Here is a 17,975-nt window from a genome sequence, read left to right on the forward strand (position 1 = left end):
CTCAGGTCTTGCCCTTCCTGAGGCAGCAGAGATCCCATTTGCAAGGGATGTATGAGTGGTCCTGCCTTTGCTGAACTCTGAGCACTTCTGCAGCAGAAGCCTGTCCTGGAGAGATACACAATAATCTCTGGTGTCTTCCTAAACTAGAGCTGTTCTTGTGGATTAAAAGCTGCTGCTCAGGAATGGGGAGCAAAAGAGTCTAACTCAGCCCACATCTGATGAAACAGAGTTTTAGTAACCTGTGGAAGTTCACATGAACTGAACAGCCAACCCTTCCCTCACAAAAACATTCTGGATTGTAGGTTTGATTTCATAAGGGTTTCTGAGTATTAATTTTTTAACATCTTGTTAGATATTTTCAGGGGTTTTTTTCCCTGAGAGCAGTTAGGTGCTTTTGAAAATCAAACTTGCTCTATGGGGCTCTAAGAAATAATGCTGGGAGGGTGGAATACACAGCCATTAAACTGAAAGATTTGAATTTGTTTACTCCTGTTAATAAAATCATTGCTGAATTAAACTATTTATATTGCTGCAGCTAATTTACTTAACAAGACAAATTTGTTCAGCCTCATCACTGCCACGCTCAGAAGCCTGGTAGTGATTAATCAAATTCCCCAACATTCATAAATGTTCTCTGAGATTGAGTAGACTCAACAAAAATATTATTATTGTTTTGTTTCTCTTTCAGAGGGGCCATGAAACGGGTCGTGAAAGCCATGAACCGGGTGGACCAAAGGAAGCACGAGAAGTTTGCCAACCAGTTTAACTATGCCCTGAATTAAATTCTTAATCACCTCTGCACTTCTTTATTACAACTGCAAAACCCTTAATCAAAGATATTTGTATTGACACTACAGTACTTTGCTAGGCACATTTTTACAGGTGGCATTTTTAAATTGTTTCCAAGTTTAACTTATTTGATAATGAATATTAATATTGGAAAAGATGTGGTGGTGTGGAATTGAAGGCATTTAAAAACATGATAATTATTTGAAATATGAAATAGAGATGTTTTATGACTTGTACATAATTTGGGTTTGGGGCTTGGGTCTTTTCCTTCCTAAGGAACTCATGTAATTTATACTTCCTTTGACAGTATGTGTGTTTGATTTTCCACTTTCAGGCCTTCAGGGGAAAAGATACTTTAAAAACCATTTGATTGCTGCCAGGATGGCAATGCATTTTCTCAGCCTACTGTACAAACTGAGCCACACCAAGCAGCACAGCAGCTCCTGCAGCACCTCTACAAACACCTTGGTGCACAGTAAAAAAAATCCAAATCAGCTAATGCCTTCAGATGATAAATGGAGTAGAGTTTGATTTCTGCAAACTGAATTCCAGGGGCTGTCAGTCTTGGTAGCTGTGGCACAGATGGGAAAGCTGAAATGGCAAAGATCATCCTGGCCTGCTTCTTCCCAAGATGGTATCCCAGGATCTCAGAGCTGCTCCTGGGCAGCACATTGTGAAAGTCTGTACATGTACACAGAGTGTGCTCCAGTCGAACTGCAGTCAAAAAAGCTCCAGTATGAGGTGAAAATAAGAAGTTTAAGAAAATCACTCAGGTGGCACAAGTGAACTGCCTGGCTTGGAGCAGATAAAATTACATCAGGCTAAAGCCCCAGAGTGTATCTAAGGACACAGATATAAACACAAGCACCTGGAATCTTCTAACTCCAGACATTAAATGTACGTTTGGATCCACTGTGGGTTGTAGGTCTTGGCTGGATACTTAAACAAATCTCCCAAACTTGTTTGCTGGCTATAGTCAAGCTTAAGGAGAGAGAATGAAACAGTGACCAGTTGTGCCCTTGCAACATTTCATACAGCTTTCTTGGGTAAAGAAAATCCAGAGAATCTGGAAGGTTCTGAATCAATTTCAAAGTGACCTGCAAAAGTCTCCAATGAAGTGGATGTTGTCACTTAAGCATTCTTGTTAGACCTGGTCAGACATAATTCAGAGGGTTTGGGGGACCTTTCTCCTTTTCCTCAGTTTATCTGCAGCTGTGCTGGAAGAAGAAATTTAGGAAGGCATCTAAGATCCAGTATACCTCCACTAAATAGAAATCCTTTTATGTTCAACAATTCAAAATAGATCAATCTGCTTTTTTTGATGCATCACACTTCTGGTGTGTCAGTTTACTTACAGCAGTTTACAGATTTGAGGTCCTGAGGGCTCACTGGTTCAAATGTTGCACAACTGTCCCTCTGACATTTGTACTCAAACTTTTCTATTCCTGTCCTCAGGGCTTCTGGGGAAAAAGATTAAATAAATGCATCATTCACATAACCTCTGTGTGTGATTTTGTCTTTGTAACTCCCTCCAGCACCTTTGCAATTGTGCTTGTGCTTACTGGGGATGCTGTGTGTGATTTCCAGGTACCTACACACCTTGAGGTGATTTGCCCTTGGAGTGTTGTTAAGGTGAACAGTTGTAATACAGGTTGAACATTGTGTGGCTGAAGGGACTCTGAGTTGAAGTGAGATGTGCTGGTGCATCTAAATCATCCTGGTGCATCTAAATCATCCTGTCTTAAGCAGGGTTGGGTCTGGGAAAAACAAGAACTGTAAGCAGACTTCTCAGTGGTTATTCTTACTTGAGCACATGGTTACACCTGGGGAGTAAAAGCCTGGAAGGAAAAAAGATCACAGCTTGTACAGGCACTCCAATACAGAGCATTTAGTGGCATAAATGAGCTGGGTGTGGACCTTGTGAGCAGCGTTTCTGAATGGGAAACATCCTTCAGCACATCCCCTCTGAGGTTTCTGGGGGGGGTGATGTGCCCATACTCACGCTGCCTTGTGACTCAATTTTCTCTAAACTCACTGGAGGCTTGGCTTTTTCAACCTGGATATGGCTGAAGGTTTCTGTTAGAAAACTGTAACACTAGAAAGTACCTAGAAATCGTGGTTAAAATACTTATTTGTATTTTTTTTTTTTTTATTGGTAAGCAAAACATACAAATGGGATTTGTAAGCAGTTCTGCATGGACAGTAGATCACACCACAAAGAACAGTTTGCACATTGGGGAAAGGCTTCAGTTAATCAAAGTGGGCATTACTGGAAAAAAAAATTTTAAGAAGCCAACTTTGTTTTGTGGAAAACAAAAAGTAAACCTGTTCCATTAAAAGTGGCTGCAGAAATGGGTGAGAAGGGTGTTACTAGTTACAAGGAGCCTCTAGCCAGAAGCAAGAGGTGTTGAATCTCAGGAGCCCAGGCAGCACAAACCCAGTTCAGGTGTGTCACAGCTCACAGCACGGCCTGATGGCCACCTGGTGGTGTCCCACATTCTGCAAATGCCTGGCTGTGGTGCAGCTGCCTGTGGGGCTCATCCAGTGCTGTTAGCCACTTCAATGCTTTTACTCAGAGCTGATGTAAATGTCTCTGTAGGACGTGCACCACAAGAGCTAAAGATGTTACAGCAGAGCTTTAGTGATCAGAGCCGGCCATTCAAAGCCGGGCCTTTTGGAATGCCTCACATCTTCAGCAAAGTCACTGGCTCTGAACAGGCAGTGGCAGTCACAGTGCACTTAACAGCTCTCCTGCTGGAGCACATGGTCAGGAGGTGGAGTCCAGGTCCCTTCTCAGCCTTAGAGGTGACAGTCCCATGTCCTGGCTCAGGGGACAGCCCGAGCCACTGGCAACTTAAAAGCAGGAGAGCTGCTGGGAGACAGCTCACATCACCTGTTATCCTTGGGAACTGGAATTGAACCACCATGAAGCTAAAACTGCTTCATGTAGGAAACTAAACAGAGAGTGAAAGATCTCTGCAGATTACAGTCCCAGACTGGGGCAAGGGAGGGCCAGATCAGGTTATTCCCTTGACACCTGCCAGGAAAAACACCACTGAACTTCATGGATTTGGGGAGAGCTTCCTCATGGATGCCATCAGCAGCTAGATCTGCCCTCAGGGCCCCACAGACACCAAAGCCAGGGAGAAGGATGTTATTCTGGTAACTTCTGCAGAGCAATTTCTCCATGTGTCTGCTCTAGGACACTCTGGGACAGCTGCATTCAAGTATACCAAAACAGGGAACAGCATTCTGCTCCTGGGTGAAAGTAACACTTGAATTTGCATCTGTAATCAAGTTCTGCCCTAAGCAGTGCCCAAGGAAGATTCAATGGTGCTGGGAGTGCAGAGGGATGTTAGTCCATAGCCAGGTGAGAAAGAAAAAACAGAGGAGAGACTAGAAGTGTCAGGGAGAGGTGAGCCAGGAGCTGAAGGTGAAAATTTGGGCAATGTCCTTCCTGACAAGGGCACCATCACACACCCCCAAACAAGAAAGCAACCTTGGCAATAGGAACAGAATCAGCCACTGGTTACCTGCAGGTCTGGAGCCAAGTCAGCAAGGAAAGATCAGGGCGAGAGCTACAAAGCCAAGCACAGCCCAGCACCAGGGCTCAGGCAGGAGACCCCACTGAAATGCAGCTCCCTGCAATCAGAGGAGGCTCCTGGTGGGTCTCTCCCAGCTTTGCTGTTTTCATGGCAGCCTGAGCCAAGGAGCTGCAGCTGTGCCACATCAGGGCAGAGCTTCAGCACCTGCTGGGGTGTGGGATGGGGACACCAGGAAGATTACAAAGGTGGTGAGAAAGTAATGAGAGAAATTAGATCCTGCTGGTACATTCAGAGCCCTCAGAGCATCTCTCTCACTGGATGTGGTGATGGTCCTATTACAAAATCCTCTTAATGAAGGAATTGAGAAAGAGGGAAAAGCCTCAAGCAGTAGCCTAGGTCAGACCAGTCTGACCCCTCCCCATCCAGCAGCACCTCCCCACCCCTTCAGCTGGGAGCAAAACTTAGCCCATCCCCTAGAAAGTACATGTGGATGAGAGCCAGGGCTGCCTGGCAGCTGGACAAATTGGGACCTGTGGGATAAAGTTCCTCCTCCAGGTGTGGGAGTGGGATGCTGCCCCTGAAGGAAAGGAAAGATCCCTTAATTACTCATGTTTCTGAGTTGATGCTTTCCTTCCTCTTCTTCAAGGCTGATTGAATGGGAAAAGAAAAGAATTCATGTCCTTGCTGAGCCTTTCCTATCAGCTGGCTCTGGGGAATCCAGAGCCTAAATGCCAGGTCAGGGGAGTGGTGGGGGAGCAGGTTCTGCCATGCTGAGAGGAGGGCATGGGGTGTTTGTGCTAGAGACAGGCTGCACCAGAGCCTGGGCAAGCTGAGCTGGGCTTATGTCAGCACAATCTGTTTCTCCATCTCTAAATGTCTGTGACTGAAATATCATCATTTGGCTTTCTGGGTAGATTTCCCCTTGCTTTTCTGCCTGCCAGTGCCCTGAGCAAAAACCCAACTCTTCTGTGCCAAGTGCTTGTATGTTTTTCCATTATCCTGAGCAATCCTCTCTGTTGAGGGGTTAAGGAAAATCTTATTAAATTTTTTTAAATGTGGTGCTAATTAGTTTAGATGTAATGAGCAGCATTAGACTTGTGGTGGCTTTGAAAGGGGTTGTTGAATAACCATTTCTGCCGACATTCCAATTTGCATAATGACAAGGTGTTGGCATTGCATCCACCATTAATTTGCTGTATTTATAATGCCATTATGGAGCCACTCTTATCCTCATGCACTGTAAAAGGTATATGGAAATATTATATATTATCCTGCTTGTTTGGAAATTGCTTTTGGATATCTTTGAATTTTTGTTATAGTATTTTTGGCAGCTGAAGGCTAACAGCACCACCAGGAGAGTCTGCCACACGGTTTCACTAGGGCAGAAATTAAATGCTGCTTCCACATGTGCAGGAGAGTTTATTTTCCCCAGTGCTGGAGCAGAAGCAGCAGAGGTGAGTGTGATCAGGTGTGCTGCAGAGCGTGCTCAAGGCAAGCACAGTATTTCACTCCAAATCACCCCTACAAGGCATAATGCTGGTGCTTGAAGTCCCAAAGAGCATCCTTAATCACAACTCTCAAAACATTTAACAGGTCACAGAGAGTGCAGCTTGGTGCTGTGAACTCCTGGTCAACACAAGGAGTTGGAGGAGCCCAACCAGCAGCTCATTCAGATGCTCTCTTCCTGCACTTCTCCTCCCCTCCTGCAGACTTTGGGTACCAAGGAACAGGAAATAAATTTGTCACTCTACCTGTGTTACAGTGAAAAGGCAGGAAAGAGTCCCTGTATGTGCAGCATGAGTTCTTGTGATGTCTGTGTGTGGTAAGAAAGAGAAAAAAATTACAAAAAAAGAAAAAGAGCAATAATTTATTTATTTCTACTAAGTTTAGTAGAATTATTTTGCTTCTCTTGAAAAAAACAGTTTACTGAAGGGGGTGAATATTTACAGTGTAAACCATCACCCCACATAAATGTTACTGTGACAATATTTCATTTTTTTTGCTGTGGTGTCATCTCTCCTTCATTGTCACTATAAAACATTTCTGTGTCATTGCAGAGAAGAAAATCTAGAAGATGTATTCTAAAATAAAGTCTATCACTTTGGGTGGACCTAGCTAGTTTTAGTTCCCTGTACATGTGTCACATCATAAGAATAAATTAGTTAATCATATACAGATTCTTGCATGTCCAGACTTTTATCTTCTGTCCATGCTCTCGTTTCTGGCTGGAAATCCTATCAATATAAGGCTCATCCATAGGATTTCCAGCATCAACAGGATTTCTCCTGAGTGGGCACATAGCTGTAGCTTTCCAAGGCTTTGATAACTTGTTTTAAAGCTTATTTTGTATCATGAACTCACATCTCTGCCAGACAGCATCAGGAAAGGAGAAAGAGCTCTTCCTGGCAGGGTTATTTTCACTGTGACAGCCCCCATTCTGTCCACCTGAGAAGTCTGTTTAATGTGAGCATGTGGCACAGAACATGAGTGTGTGAGCAAGAGGGAAAGAAGTAAAAAAACCCACCAGATATAGAAGAATTTGTTTTATGTAAACCATTTATGTAAGCCCCTTTGAGAAACAAACTGATTAGGAGCCTCTTTTTTTTACTTGTCTGTCCCCTTCATCCCTTGTGTCCCTCTGTCCTCTGCCTTGGTTTACCCAACAGAGTCTGGAAAATCTTCCAAAAGCAGAAAAAAACCTTTCTTTTATTTGCTCTTAAGAAAGGCTCTACAACAACCATATTTACTTGGTTATCTTTGATACAGAACCTGAAGACCAGAAATGCCCAAACATTGTAAAATAATTTTCCTTTGAGTATTTAAATTCAACTGTTTGAGCAGAACTATTTTGTCATGTAATACAGGGATTAATATTTGTTAATATAGCAGACTACAAGCAGACATCATGGATTATTTTTGGAAAATTGATTCAAGTTTATATAGACCAAGCTTTACTTTTAACATTTCACTTGTGTAGTATTAGACTAGAAATATGTAACATGACTGAGTTCAGTCTGAAACAGAAGCTCTGAAATACATGTCAAAAATCTCTAAGAATTAAAAAAGTAACTCCCTGCACCCTGCTCAAGTGGAAACAACTCAAGGAATTTTTGCAGGTGATAGTACAGAACTGGTTTGCAAAGACTTTGTGAAACATCATTGACTGCCGAGGGAAATCAACGACACAAAATATTTTGAAATATTTTTCAGTTCTCTCTCAATTGTTTGGAATGTATCTGTATTTATGTTCTTCTTTCTGTTGTTTTGATTAAAAGACATTTTACTGAACAACTGAAACTTGTTCAGAATAAGCTGAAGTATATGAAGTAAAATAGAGAAATTTCCTTTTTTTTAAACCTCATTCATTCACAGAGTGATCAATAGTAAGATGCAATTAATATCTGCACCTTTTCTTACTAATACAGGTTTGCACCCTTGGATTTAACATTGATTTCATGGGAATTAGTCCAAAAATATGCTGATGCCCCAGATCATCTCTGGTACTGTCAAAGACATTACTTGAACACATTGAATTGGGGTTTGAATGTGCTGCTCAGTCTGTCAGAGCTGAGACTGCCCTCTGGCCAATGCTTTGCTCAACGTCCCCTTGGATGTGTTCTGTGTCCTGAATCCCCTAACACTTTACATTTCATGAATGAATCATAAAGTAATTAAAAAGACAATTTGACTGACAGAATGGACCAGAGCAAACACCTCCTGCTTGTGTCATAATCCTCATCCCCTCAGTCACAATGTTCTACTTGCTCTGCTCCATTGATGATTCATGGAAAATGAGCTCCAGAGCCCTGTGCAGGAGCTCCAGGCATGGTGTGCAGGGCAGCAGGGACACCAGACAGGCACCACATGGGAATTGGCTTTTGGGCCTTGCTGGGGGTCACTGTGGGAGCTTTGGGGGCTTTCTGTGACTCCCTAATGGCACAACCTTAAATGCTGCATCAAGCCCTGTTTGATTCTCCTGCAGAGCAGGAGTGCCAGCAGGCAGGAGCAGAGGGATGGAGCTGGGAGGTTCAGGCAGGTGAGAGCATTCTGCTTTAGCACACCAGGGGCTGAGCACTCAGAGCTGAGATGTTCCTCAGCAGCTGCCCTGTGTCAGCACTGTCATGTTTACACCCACACTGTTCACTCTGATCCAGCACCATGAGCCAGCTGCAGAGTTTTGGGCCAGGGAGAATCATCTGAGTTGGCTCTTTGGTGTTGGTGCTCCAACCTGTACCTGTGAGCAGAGTATAAAACATGCCCTACACCACTGCAGGTGCTGCATGCTGGGGAAGGCACACACTAGAGTTGAGGCTGTGCAACTCTGCTCTAGAATTTTATGATCTCAGACCTCTGGATGAGGCACTGGAGCAAGGGTTATCAATAACTTCCTAAATTGTGCTGAGAAAGATACCTGCGGCTCTGTTTTCAGCACTGCCATAAAGTGTGAGAAGCCTTGTTAAATTGCATTTAATGGCTGGGAATCTCAGGCTGACTCCTTCATCCAGCAGCTGTGAGTAATAATACTCACATGAGCAGGTTTCACTGGCAGGACACTAACCAGCCTGCAGTAGGGCAATCCTGCACTCTGAAGCTCTGCGCAGCTCCTGCTGGAGCCAAATTATTCCCCACTGGCAGGGGACTGCTTGGAGCTCCTGGAGTGCAGACAGGGCTTGAATTATCTCTTTATTCAGCTGTGTCATGCCTCACCTGAGCTAGCAGTTTGGCTGCTAGTGGCACTTACTCAAACCTAGTGCACAATGGTGTAGTGTGAGAGAATCTCCCAGCGCCTGTTCCCTGTTTAGTTGCTTTTCTTCCACCAGTGAGAGCTGTGCAGAGCAGTACACGGTTTTACATACTCCAAGCATTACTACTTGTCATGTTTTTCCCTGAAAATTTACTTCAGTACTCCTTTCATTGCAACAGTTCTTATTTTCACAAATGCAAATGAGTCTGGTCAGAGACTCCTGGTACTTGTAGGCTTCTGTAGGCGAGGAAGTGAGAACCCGGAGCATCCCGCGTTACCTGGAGCATCCCGCATCCTGCCCGCGGCTCCCGCAGGCTGCCGGACCCCGCGGCCAGCGCTCAGCTCAAAGCTCAGCCCCTGCGGCTCCGCAGCGCGCAGCCGGCTCCGCTCCCCTCTGGTCCCCAACACCGGCGGGCGCGGCAGATTTTGGTTCTAGGGGACGGCTCAAACATTTGATTCCATTCTAGAGCGGGTGCGAGGGAGTGGGATGCGGCTGTGGAGCTCCTGGCCGTGCACAGCCCCAGATCGGAGCCAGGCTGAGGGGACCGGGAGGGAGCAGGGAAAGGAGCTGGGCGGGGAGCGAAGCCCGGACACCCCGGGGACCCCCGGCAGCCGGCCGGGCAGCGATGCGGAGGCGGGTGCCGAGAGGAGGAGGATGCTCTACTACCCAAAAATCCCTCCGCAAAATATCAGTTTCTTAGAATTGCCCCCGAGGGAAAAAAAGAAAAAAGGAGAAAAACCCAAACAAAACCAAAAGAACCCCAAGTAAACAAACAAAAAAATTCAACCAAAAAAACCCCACACCTAAAATGAGTGGAAAATGAAGGCTCTTCCCCGGCTTGAGCTTTGGAGGCGCACAGGGAGCGGGGAAACGCGGTACCAGCAGCGTCCCTGCGGCAGCGGGCTGGGAGCTGCTGGGCCGGCGGAGCCACCTCGGGGTGCTCACGGCGGTTACAGACTTTTTCTTTGAAAGTCAAAAAGAAAGTATTATAAAGGACCAACTTTGATACGAATTTCAAAGTAATCAGAGGAACGGCGATGAAAAGATTATTTTATTTTTAAAGTTGTGCAATCTGAATGAAGGAGCCGATTTATTAAATTTACATAAATCCAAAATATCGGACTTCCCATCGGGGGAAACATGGCAGAGATGTCGGATTCCCTCTATATATGATATTTATTTTGTCCGTAATATTGCGCAAATCGGCAAAGCCAATTAAGAAAATGCAAACAAGGAAACTAAGAAGGGAAATCCCCTCCCTCGTACAAGAAGAATGAAGTTTATTTGCGTATAAGAAATACGCTCTCAGAGTAAACGAAAAGAAAAAGGATGATGCAAGACATCCATCCGAGCGTCTCATGAGGCCGGCGTTTTCCAGAGGAAACTTGTCTTTCAAAGATTCACCCGAAAACCAGGGACTCGCCACCACGGAAAGCGCCGTTTCTTTAGAGTTTATTGATTGATTAAAGTGTTTAGCAAACAAAGTGCTCTCTTTATCACCTCTTGCTCTTACTCCCTCGTCTTATACATTAATTATAAAGTTAAAACTTTTTTTTTTTTTTTTTGTAACAACCAGAAATATACAGAAATGTTTAACGTAAAAAACCAGCCCTGCACCCCAGGAGCCGCCCTCGCTGCCCCTTCCCGGGCGGGACCCCGGCGCCGCTCGGGGGTCGATGGACAGTGACGTTTGTAAAAAATATCCCTCGTCACCGTGAGGTCACGGGAGGGAGCGGGGCCTCTTTGCTTCTGCAATGTCGAGGGACAGGACCGATAGTTCTCCGTTTTACCCTGAGAGTCAAATGGGTACATAATCTTTTTTTTTTTTTCCTTTAAAGTCTTTCGCTAGTGGCCAGACTAGAATAAAAACAAAGGCAAATAATATTAATAATAATAATTAAATTAATTAAACCCACATAGCAACGAGGGACGGTGAAAATAAAAATACAGGTAACGACGATTTACATCAACTTGTATGTACACGGGGGAGGGAGGTTTCTCCTCCTCCTTCCCTCAGCAGCGCAGTCCGGACACATCGCGTACAAAAAGGGTCGTAGAAAGGCCCGAGGGCGGGGGAGCCTCCCGCGGGGTCCCGGGAGCCTCTGGCCGCTCCTTTCATCCCCCGGGGTGGGTCGCAGGACACGGGGCTGCCCCTTTGCCCCGGTGCCGCTGCCGCTCGGTTCTCGGTTTCACCTCTCGGCTGCGGGGGTTCGTGCGGGGAGCGGCCCCGGGCCCGGCCGGGTGATCCTCGGAGGGGCGGCGGGCACAGCGGGAAGGAGCCGGCAGTGAGGAGGAGGAGAAGGAGGAAGGAGCGTCGGGCTTATAGGTGCGGAGTGTAGAAAGCCGGAGCGCCGTAAGTCTGGGAGCCCAGGACGAAGGGCGAGAGGACGGCGGGGCTGGGCAGGAAGGGCAGCTGGGCAGCGCAGACCAGCCCTCCGGCCGGGTGCCCGGCGTAGCTACCGGGGCCGTGCATGGAGAGCGGGGTGCCCATGGGCGGCGAGTGGCTGAGGGGGCTGAGCCCCCCCGGCAGGGCCCCACCGCCCAGCCCGGCCCCCGCCCCGCCGCCGCCGCCGCCGCCCGTGGGCGCGCTGGTGTCGGCGCCCGGGTTCTGCTTCTTCCACTTGGTGCGGCGGTTCTGGAACCAGATCTTCACCTGCGTCTCGGTGAGGCTGAGGGACAGCGCCAGGTTGAGGCGCTCGCACACCGACAGGTACCGCGTGGATTTGAACTTGTTTTCCAGCGCCACCAGCTGCTCGTAGGTGAAGGCTGTCCGCGCCCGCCGGGGCTTGCCCGACTTGGAGTCCGAGCCCGTCCGCTTCCTCTTGGGCTTGGCCTGCGGGCCGGGCTGCGCCCCGACGGGCGCCGGCGGCGGGGGCGGCGGAGGGGGCGCCGGGGCCGGGACGAGCCCCGCCTCGGCCGCCTCTGCTCGGAGCGGGCCCGGCTCGGGCTCTCCGGGCGCCGCGGGGCCGGAGCTGCCGCTGCTGCCGCTGGTGCTGCCGCTCTCCTCGCTGCACAGCTCCTCGTCGTCCTGCAGCTCGCTGTCGGGGCTGCGGCTCGGCCGGCTGCTGTAGTCCAGGTCGCACTCCTCGGCCTTGTAGAGCTCCCCGTCCTCTGCGGACAAGGGACAGCCGCTGTTAGGGCTCGCCGCCCGGCCCGACCCCCGCCCCGCCCGCCCCCAGCCCCTTTGGTGCGGCCCTCGGGGCGCCCTGGGGGTTCCCCCACCCGGTGTCCCCGCCGCTCCCGGGACAGGGCTGCCCGGGCAGCGCGGCCGCCCCTCCGGCCCCCTCGGCCCCTCCGCCCGCCGTGGGGATGCGGCCGGTCCGGGCCCCTCGGGCGCGGGGCTGCTCCGGCCGCTCTGAGCCGGGGGTGGGCTGGGGGACAGGGCGGGCAGCAGCGGTGGGAATGGGGCTCGGAACTGCAGCTCTGGGGCCGGGAGGAGGCTGTCCAGCCCGGGGGGGCTGTGCCAGCGCTGCCCCTTCCGAGCCACCCGCCTTCGGCAAGAGCCGGCACCGACACATGGCCGGGATAGGGGGTGTACCCCGCTTCCCACGGCCGCCAGCACGCCCAGCAAACACCCGACTGCCGGAAAGGCCTTTGGGGACAGCAGGGCGAGGATCCCCGGATACTCGAGTATCGCCGGGGTGCCCGGAGGGACAGCGGGGCGCTGGCAGCGGCGAGGAGCGGCCGGGGAGAAGCCCCTGCCCGGGCCGAGCCGGCTGTGCCTGGGGAGCGGGCAGCAGGGATGTCAAAGAGCCTCTAACAATTTTAGTGATGGAAATCTCCGAATCGATGGGCGATTTGCTGGGTTTTGCTCTGGCATTTTTAACCCTTCCTGCGTCTGGTTTGACCTCTTGTCACTTCCCGAGATGGAAGTATTAAAGTGGAGTAAATACTTGTATTGATTAGCAGAGCAGATACAAACTTAATTAAACTCATTTTGTGCAATGTACAAACTAGTTAACGGTCATTTAATTTATTTGGGTTTATATTACGCTCCAATTAACGGGTCTCCATCGGAGAACAGGGTAATTATCCGATATTTAAGGCTATTGGACTTCTGCTGACGATTCTGTCATTATGAAGCCTGAGAGCAAATCGCGTTTTCCGGAGAACCGGCTCCTCCTCATCCTGGCCGGGCCCGGGCTCCTTCGGGGGACCGAGAGGCGAATCCTTCTCCACGGGACGGGGCTGGGGGAGGCCCCGCGGACAGATGGGGACAGAGGCCCGTGAGTACCGCCCTTTTTCGCCGGTGCTTTCAGACACTCCTAAACTTCCCTCCTCTCACTTCTGCCACGGGGCTGTAGCTCCGGGAACCCCTAATCAAGGACTCCTATAAATTGTTTAACCGAGATACGCAAATAGCAAATGAATCGCTGGTCTGTCACCCTCATCCCGTCCGCAGTTTTGCTGTTTTTAATCCCCCCCAAACCTGAACACACCTCAAATTTGCTCCGTATCCTCACGCAGGACCCCCTAACTCCCGCATGTAAAATTAGGGTGGTTTTAGAAGCGTGTTTTGTTCAACGCGCTGATTTCAGAAATGGCTGGTTCAGTAGGAGAAATAAGGGTATTGTTGTCCTTGTCACTCCGAAAATATCCCTTAATAACTCAGGGTTCATTAAGAACCCTTTCCAGCGTTCTGTTCAGATCGGAGCATGGAAAACGCGGGCGATCGCCGCCGGACAGAAGAGAACCGGGTCGCTTTTATCCCGGGCCGACCCAGCGAGTGCAGACAGGCGTCCTGCAACCTGTAGGACCTGTTAGAAATTGCGGGGCCTAATTTTTTACAGCAACGATTTATAAAAAGTGCGTGTGGCTGCGCCTGCGGGGCAGACTCGGGGCTGAGCGCAGCCGCAGCACCCACACACGGACCGGACCGGGAACCTGCAGCTGCCAGTTTCGGAGTTTAATTTTCCATCTAGAGAATCCCAGCCATTGGTCAACTAAAATTTTTTAAGACAAAAGAATGCACCGCGAATAGAATTGGCGGCGGAGATGGACGCCGGGGTTGTTGTTTTTATTTTTGTTTTTTTCGAGAATAGGTTAAATGGTAATTTAATGGGGAGTTTAAACTGTTATTTTTAACATTTAAATAGTTTTACGAGCGGCAATTGCCGAGCGCTGTTTTTACTCTCCTTTGGCCAGAAATCCTTTGCATTTTTTCGGAGCGGTTGGTACTTTTCTGGACAGCTACTTCTCAGAACACTTCTCCTAGATTAAACCACCACTTGAGCTAATATTATGGGGAAAGAGAGAAATTAAATTTCGTGATTTTAGAGCACTCCCAGATCTATTTCTGGCCACTGCCATAACATTTAGGCGGTGTTACCGAGTGTGGAGTGCCTGGGGAACTTGACAGCGGGCGAAGCGCACCGTGCCGCGATGCCTCCAAACATATTTATTTTGCGAGAAGAGAAGGAGTTACATTTCTCTCCTTGTCTGGAGATAAAAGTGTGAGATTAGCGATAGGTTAACCTCGTCAGTCTTTCTGATCGCTTAGATCTATTTAATATGACGAAAGTCAGATGAGTTTAGAGGAATAATTACTCCAGCTCCGCGCTGCTTAAAAAAAATCTCTTTTGAATTCTATTAGTGCCCCATTCCCGCCTTTGCTTTACAGATGAAAAATGCGTCATGGCTCGGACTGAAGCAGATTCCAGACCTCTTTCGCTACCTAATTTTACTTGACAGAGTCCCGCTATGGCTGGGTTAGAAACCTCCGAGTCCTCCTCTCTCGCCCCAGACGCACAAACTATTTTTCCTAAGCCGAGAAGTTATACCCTGTAGCTCGCTGCCTCTTCTTTCCCCTTCCTGGACATGGAATAACTATAGATATTTTCCAGTACGACAGCCTTTCCCCGGAAACCCTCCGTGATCCCCAGAGTGGCGGTGTTTAGAGGTGAGAAAGTTGGGATATTCGGACCCAGAAAGAAAAAGCAATCTAGAGCTTGGGTCGAATGCAATTCCCGATCAATAGCGAGCCCTAATAAGTGTAATAGGTTTTAATCGAGTAATTATCCGAATTTTGACCCTATAATTTAGATGTTAGGGAAGAGTTTGCAAGGTGCTTGAAAGAGATATGCACAATTCGATAATAGGATATCGATCCAAGCAGTCCTACATGCCACTCTGGGGCGATTTTCCCCATTATCCAGCCTCTTTACGCTGCTAAGCACATTTTACCTTAAATGTAATCGAAGGAATTTAATTGTTTTTCCAGAGATAACCAGCATTTTGTCACAATTAGTCTGATTTGTCCTAAAAAAGCCAAGGGGAGAGAGAAAATTGAATCTGTCGCCCAGAGCAACGGGCGGGGGGAGGACGGGAGAGGGTCCGAGGCTGGGGAGAGGAGACACAAAGTCATAAACGCCTGGGGGGGGCCAGGAGAGCTGGGGGTACCAAGGGAGGGTTTTCGCACCCTCGGGGCCGGGACTCCGGCCCTCCGAAGCCGGAGGAGCCGCTTCCAAGTTTGCCTGAGCCGGAGCTCACAGGCGGCGCTGGCCGTCCCCGCGAGGAGGAGGAGGAGGATGCCGGGGTTCCTCCCCAGCCCAGCCAGGCCGGCATCCCTGGGGTCGATCCTGCCGCTCCCGGGGGTGCACGGCGCGAAACAGCTCCGGGTGTCCCGCCGAGCTCCTCGGCGAGGCGGGGAGCGGAGCCCGGCCAGTGCCGAGCCCCGGGGCCCGCCGCCGCCTCCGGCCTGTCCCGGGAGGATGCTCCCTGCTCCCCCCTTGCATCCCGACTCAGAATCCCACCTCTCTGCATCCAGCAGCAGCGCAGGGCGCGTTTGTCCCTCCCCGGAGCCTGGCTCCCGAGGTGCCAGCGGGGGAAGGATGAGATGTCAAAGCATGCGAGACCCTGCTGGGGGACCCCGGGGCAGCCCCCGGCTCCGAGGGGCTCCTAGCCCCGGACCTACTTACTGATCAGCTCTGCGGGCTTCTTACACGCGTCGAAATCTTCGGCGAGAGCCTTTTGCTCGGCCAGCTCGGTCCCTGAGTCCTCGGGCTTACCCTCCGCCCCCAGCGTGAACTCGGTGCCCGCCGATTTGTACAAGCCCGCGCACTGCCGCCGCTTGCTGTTGAACTTGTTAGGGTCCAGGATGTCGAGCACGGAGAAGGAGGTGGTCCTGTGCACCATGGGCAGCGCGGCCACTGCCCCCTCTTGTCCGGGGGTGTTGCTCTGGCTGTCCCCTTGCCTGTCCCGGTTGGCAGGGCAGTAGAGCGGCAGCTCGCCGCCGGCCGAGAGCCGCTGCTCCCCGCGGCTGTCCATGCCTTCCCCGTGGCAGCCGCCCCGGGGCTCCCCTCCGATGCCGGCCGCGGGGGCTGTCACCGCCGCCGCTGCCGCTGCCGGGATGGAGATGTCACCGACCTTGTCTCTGCTCACATTCATGACTCTTTGCAGAGCCCCTCTCGGTTGCAACTTCTCCCCCCTGCCCTCCCCTCTTGTTCTCCCCCTCCTTCCTCCGGCGAAGTTGATCTGGAAACTCCTCCCCGGCTCCGCTCGGGCTCAGGACGAGTCGCTGCCTTCAGCTCCCCGGGGCTGAGCTGGGTCCAGCCGCCGGAAGCCTCCGGGGGAGGCAGGGAGTCACAAGGTGATGCTCGGCTCAGAGCTTCCACTCAGCTGCTCCTTCTTCCTTCTCATCATCCTCGCCAGGCTGCCCAGGCGCTCCTGCCCCCCCTCCCTTCTCTCTCGCTCACACACACAGAGGCAAGGCTGTATCTTATTTATGCATTCATATTTAGCACTGGATTGTAATTGGCTACAAATTAATCCCTTGCCCATAATAGTCTGTAATCTTCATCACTGGAAGAGAGACACGTTGAAAGTGTGTGCCGGGGGGAGGGGGGCAGAGAGGGAGAGAGCGAATGAAGGATGGTGTTGGCTGTGATATACTTGGCTGTCAGCTCTGTTTCAGCACACCTCCACTCATCTGGAAAGCATCTAAATAGCCTTATTTGGAGAAGTGGGAGGAGATGACGCTTTCTTTTAAATAATTGCGGGATCAATATAAAGAAGATATTATACACGGAAAATGGGAACTTAAGGTCTTCCATCCCTAATAGTGGAGTTAGATGATCAAAAGGGGATTATGTGTGCGTGTGTGTGTGTGTGTGTGTGTGTGGGCTCGGAGGTGTCAGCCCCCAGCACCTGTTTCCCTTCCCTGCTGGGTTTATTAAATTAGAACAAAAGGAGAAAATTATGGACGGAGGTTTAGCAGTTGGAGCGAAGCTTGTGTCCGCGGACACACACACCCTCACGCGCTTCTTTCTCCTCCTTAGCTAATTAATTAAAATTAAATCTCAAATGTCAGTGCCAGGAAGGTGCCAGAAGAAAATTAATACGTTTAAACGGCACAAGACAAAACACGACGGTAAATAAATCCTGAGTAGCTGGGAGAAAAGGTCTATTCCTTCCCATGCAAGGAGTAAAGGTATAACCAGACCTAAGTTCCACTTTCGAAAAACACTCTTATTATAAACGGCTTTAATTGTAGAAAATTAAGACATAGGAATAAAATTGTCAGTGAATTATACAACATGTTTTCCCACCCTCTACCTAATTTCCTTCCCTTTCTTGTCTAGTTGTGTGTTCTTTGATCATATCAATTTCATTCTTGTTTTGGACGCTCCAGTCGCTACTCAGTTTGAATTAGCTGCCAGGGGAAAAAAAAAAGGGGGGGGGGGGGCGGTAGGAAAATAGAGAAAGCATAAAAGGAAAATTAGATTTTTTTTTGTCTTTGAGGCTGGTGACACATACAAGGACAGGTCCTTTGCAATTACCGCGGGCAATGATCCTTTAGAAAGCAGAAATTAAAAGTTGGGAGAAATAATGGGTAAAACAATCAGCTTGTAATTTTGGTAGGTCTTGGACATGATTAGTCCATCAGCGGGCTGGGCCC

General features: G+C 49.5%; 2 protein-coding genes across 4 annotated transcripts in view; one reads left to right on the forward strand and one right to left on the reverse strand.

The window, feature by feature from the left end:
* UVSSA (UV stimulated scaffold protein A) overlaps positions 1 to 2,269 on the forward strand; it is a 44,901-nt gene extending 42,632 nt beyond the window's left edge. For all 3 annotated transcript variants that reach the window (XM_084204424.1, XM_084204426.1, XM_084204425.1), the window contains one exon: positions 689 to 2,269. In XM_084204424.1, coding sequence (XP_084060550.1) covers positions 689 to 782 — 94 coding nt within the window. In that variant the 3' untranslated portion in view covers positions 783 to 2,269. The remainder of the gene's footprint in view (positions 1 to 688) is intronic.
* Positions 2,270 to 11,399: 9,130 nt separating this feature from the next.
* On the reverse strand, positions 11,400 to 16,465 carry NKX1-1 (NK1 homeobox 1; the record flags this gene model as incomplete). The annotated part of the gene is made up of 2 exons (XM_084203825.1): positions 11,400 to 12,190; positions 15,997 to 16,465. 2 exons carry the CDS (start codon positions 16,463 to 16,465, stop codon positions 11,400 to 11,402), a joined length of 1,260 nt encoding a protein of 419 aa, XP_084059951.1.
* Between the last annotated feature and the right edge of the window lie 1,510 nt (positions 16,466 to 17,975).

This window comes from Fringilla coelebs (genome assembly GCF_963513975.1).
Source record: "Fringilla coelebs genome assembly, chromosome: 4".
In the NCBI taxonomy this organism is placed as follows: Eukaryota; Metazoa; Chordata; class Aves; order Passeriformes; family Fringillidae; genus Fringilla; species Fringilla coelebs.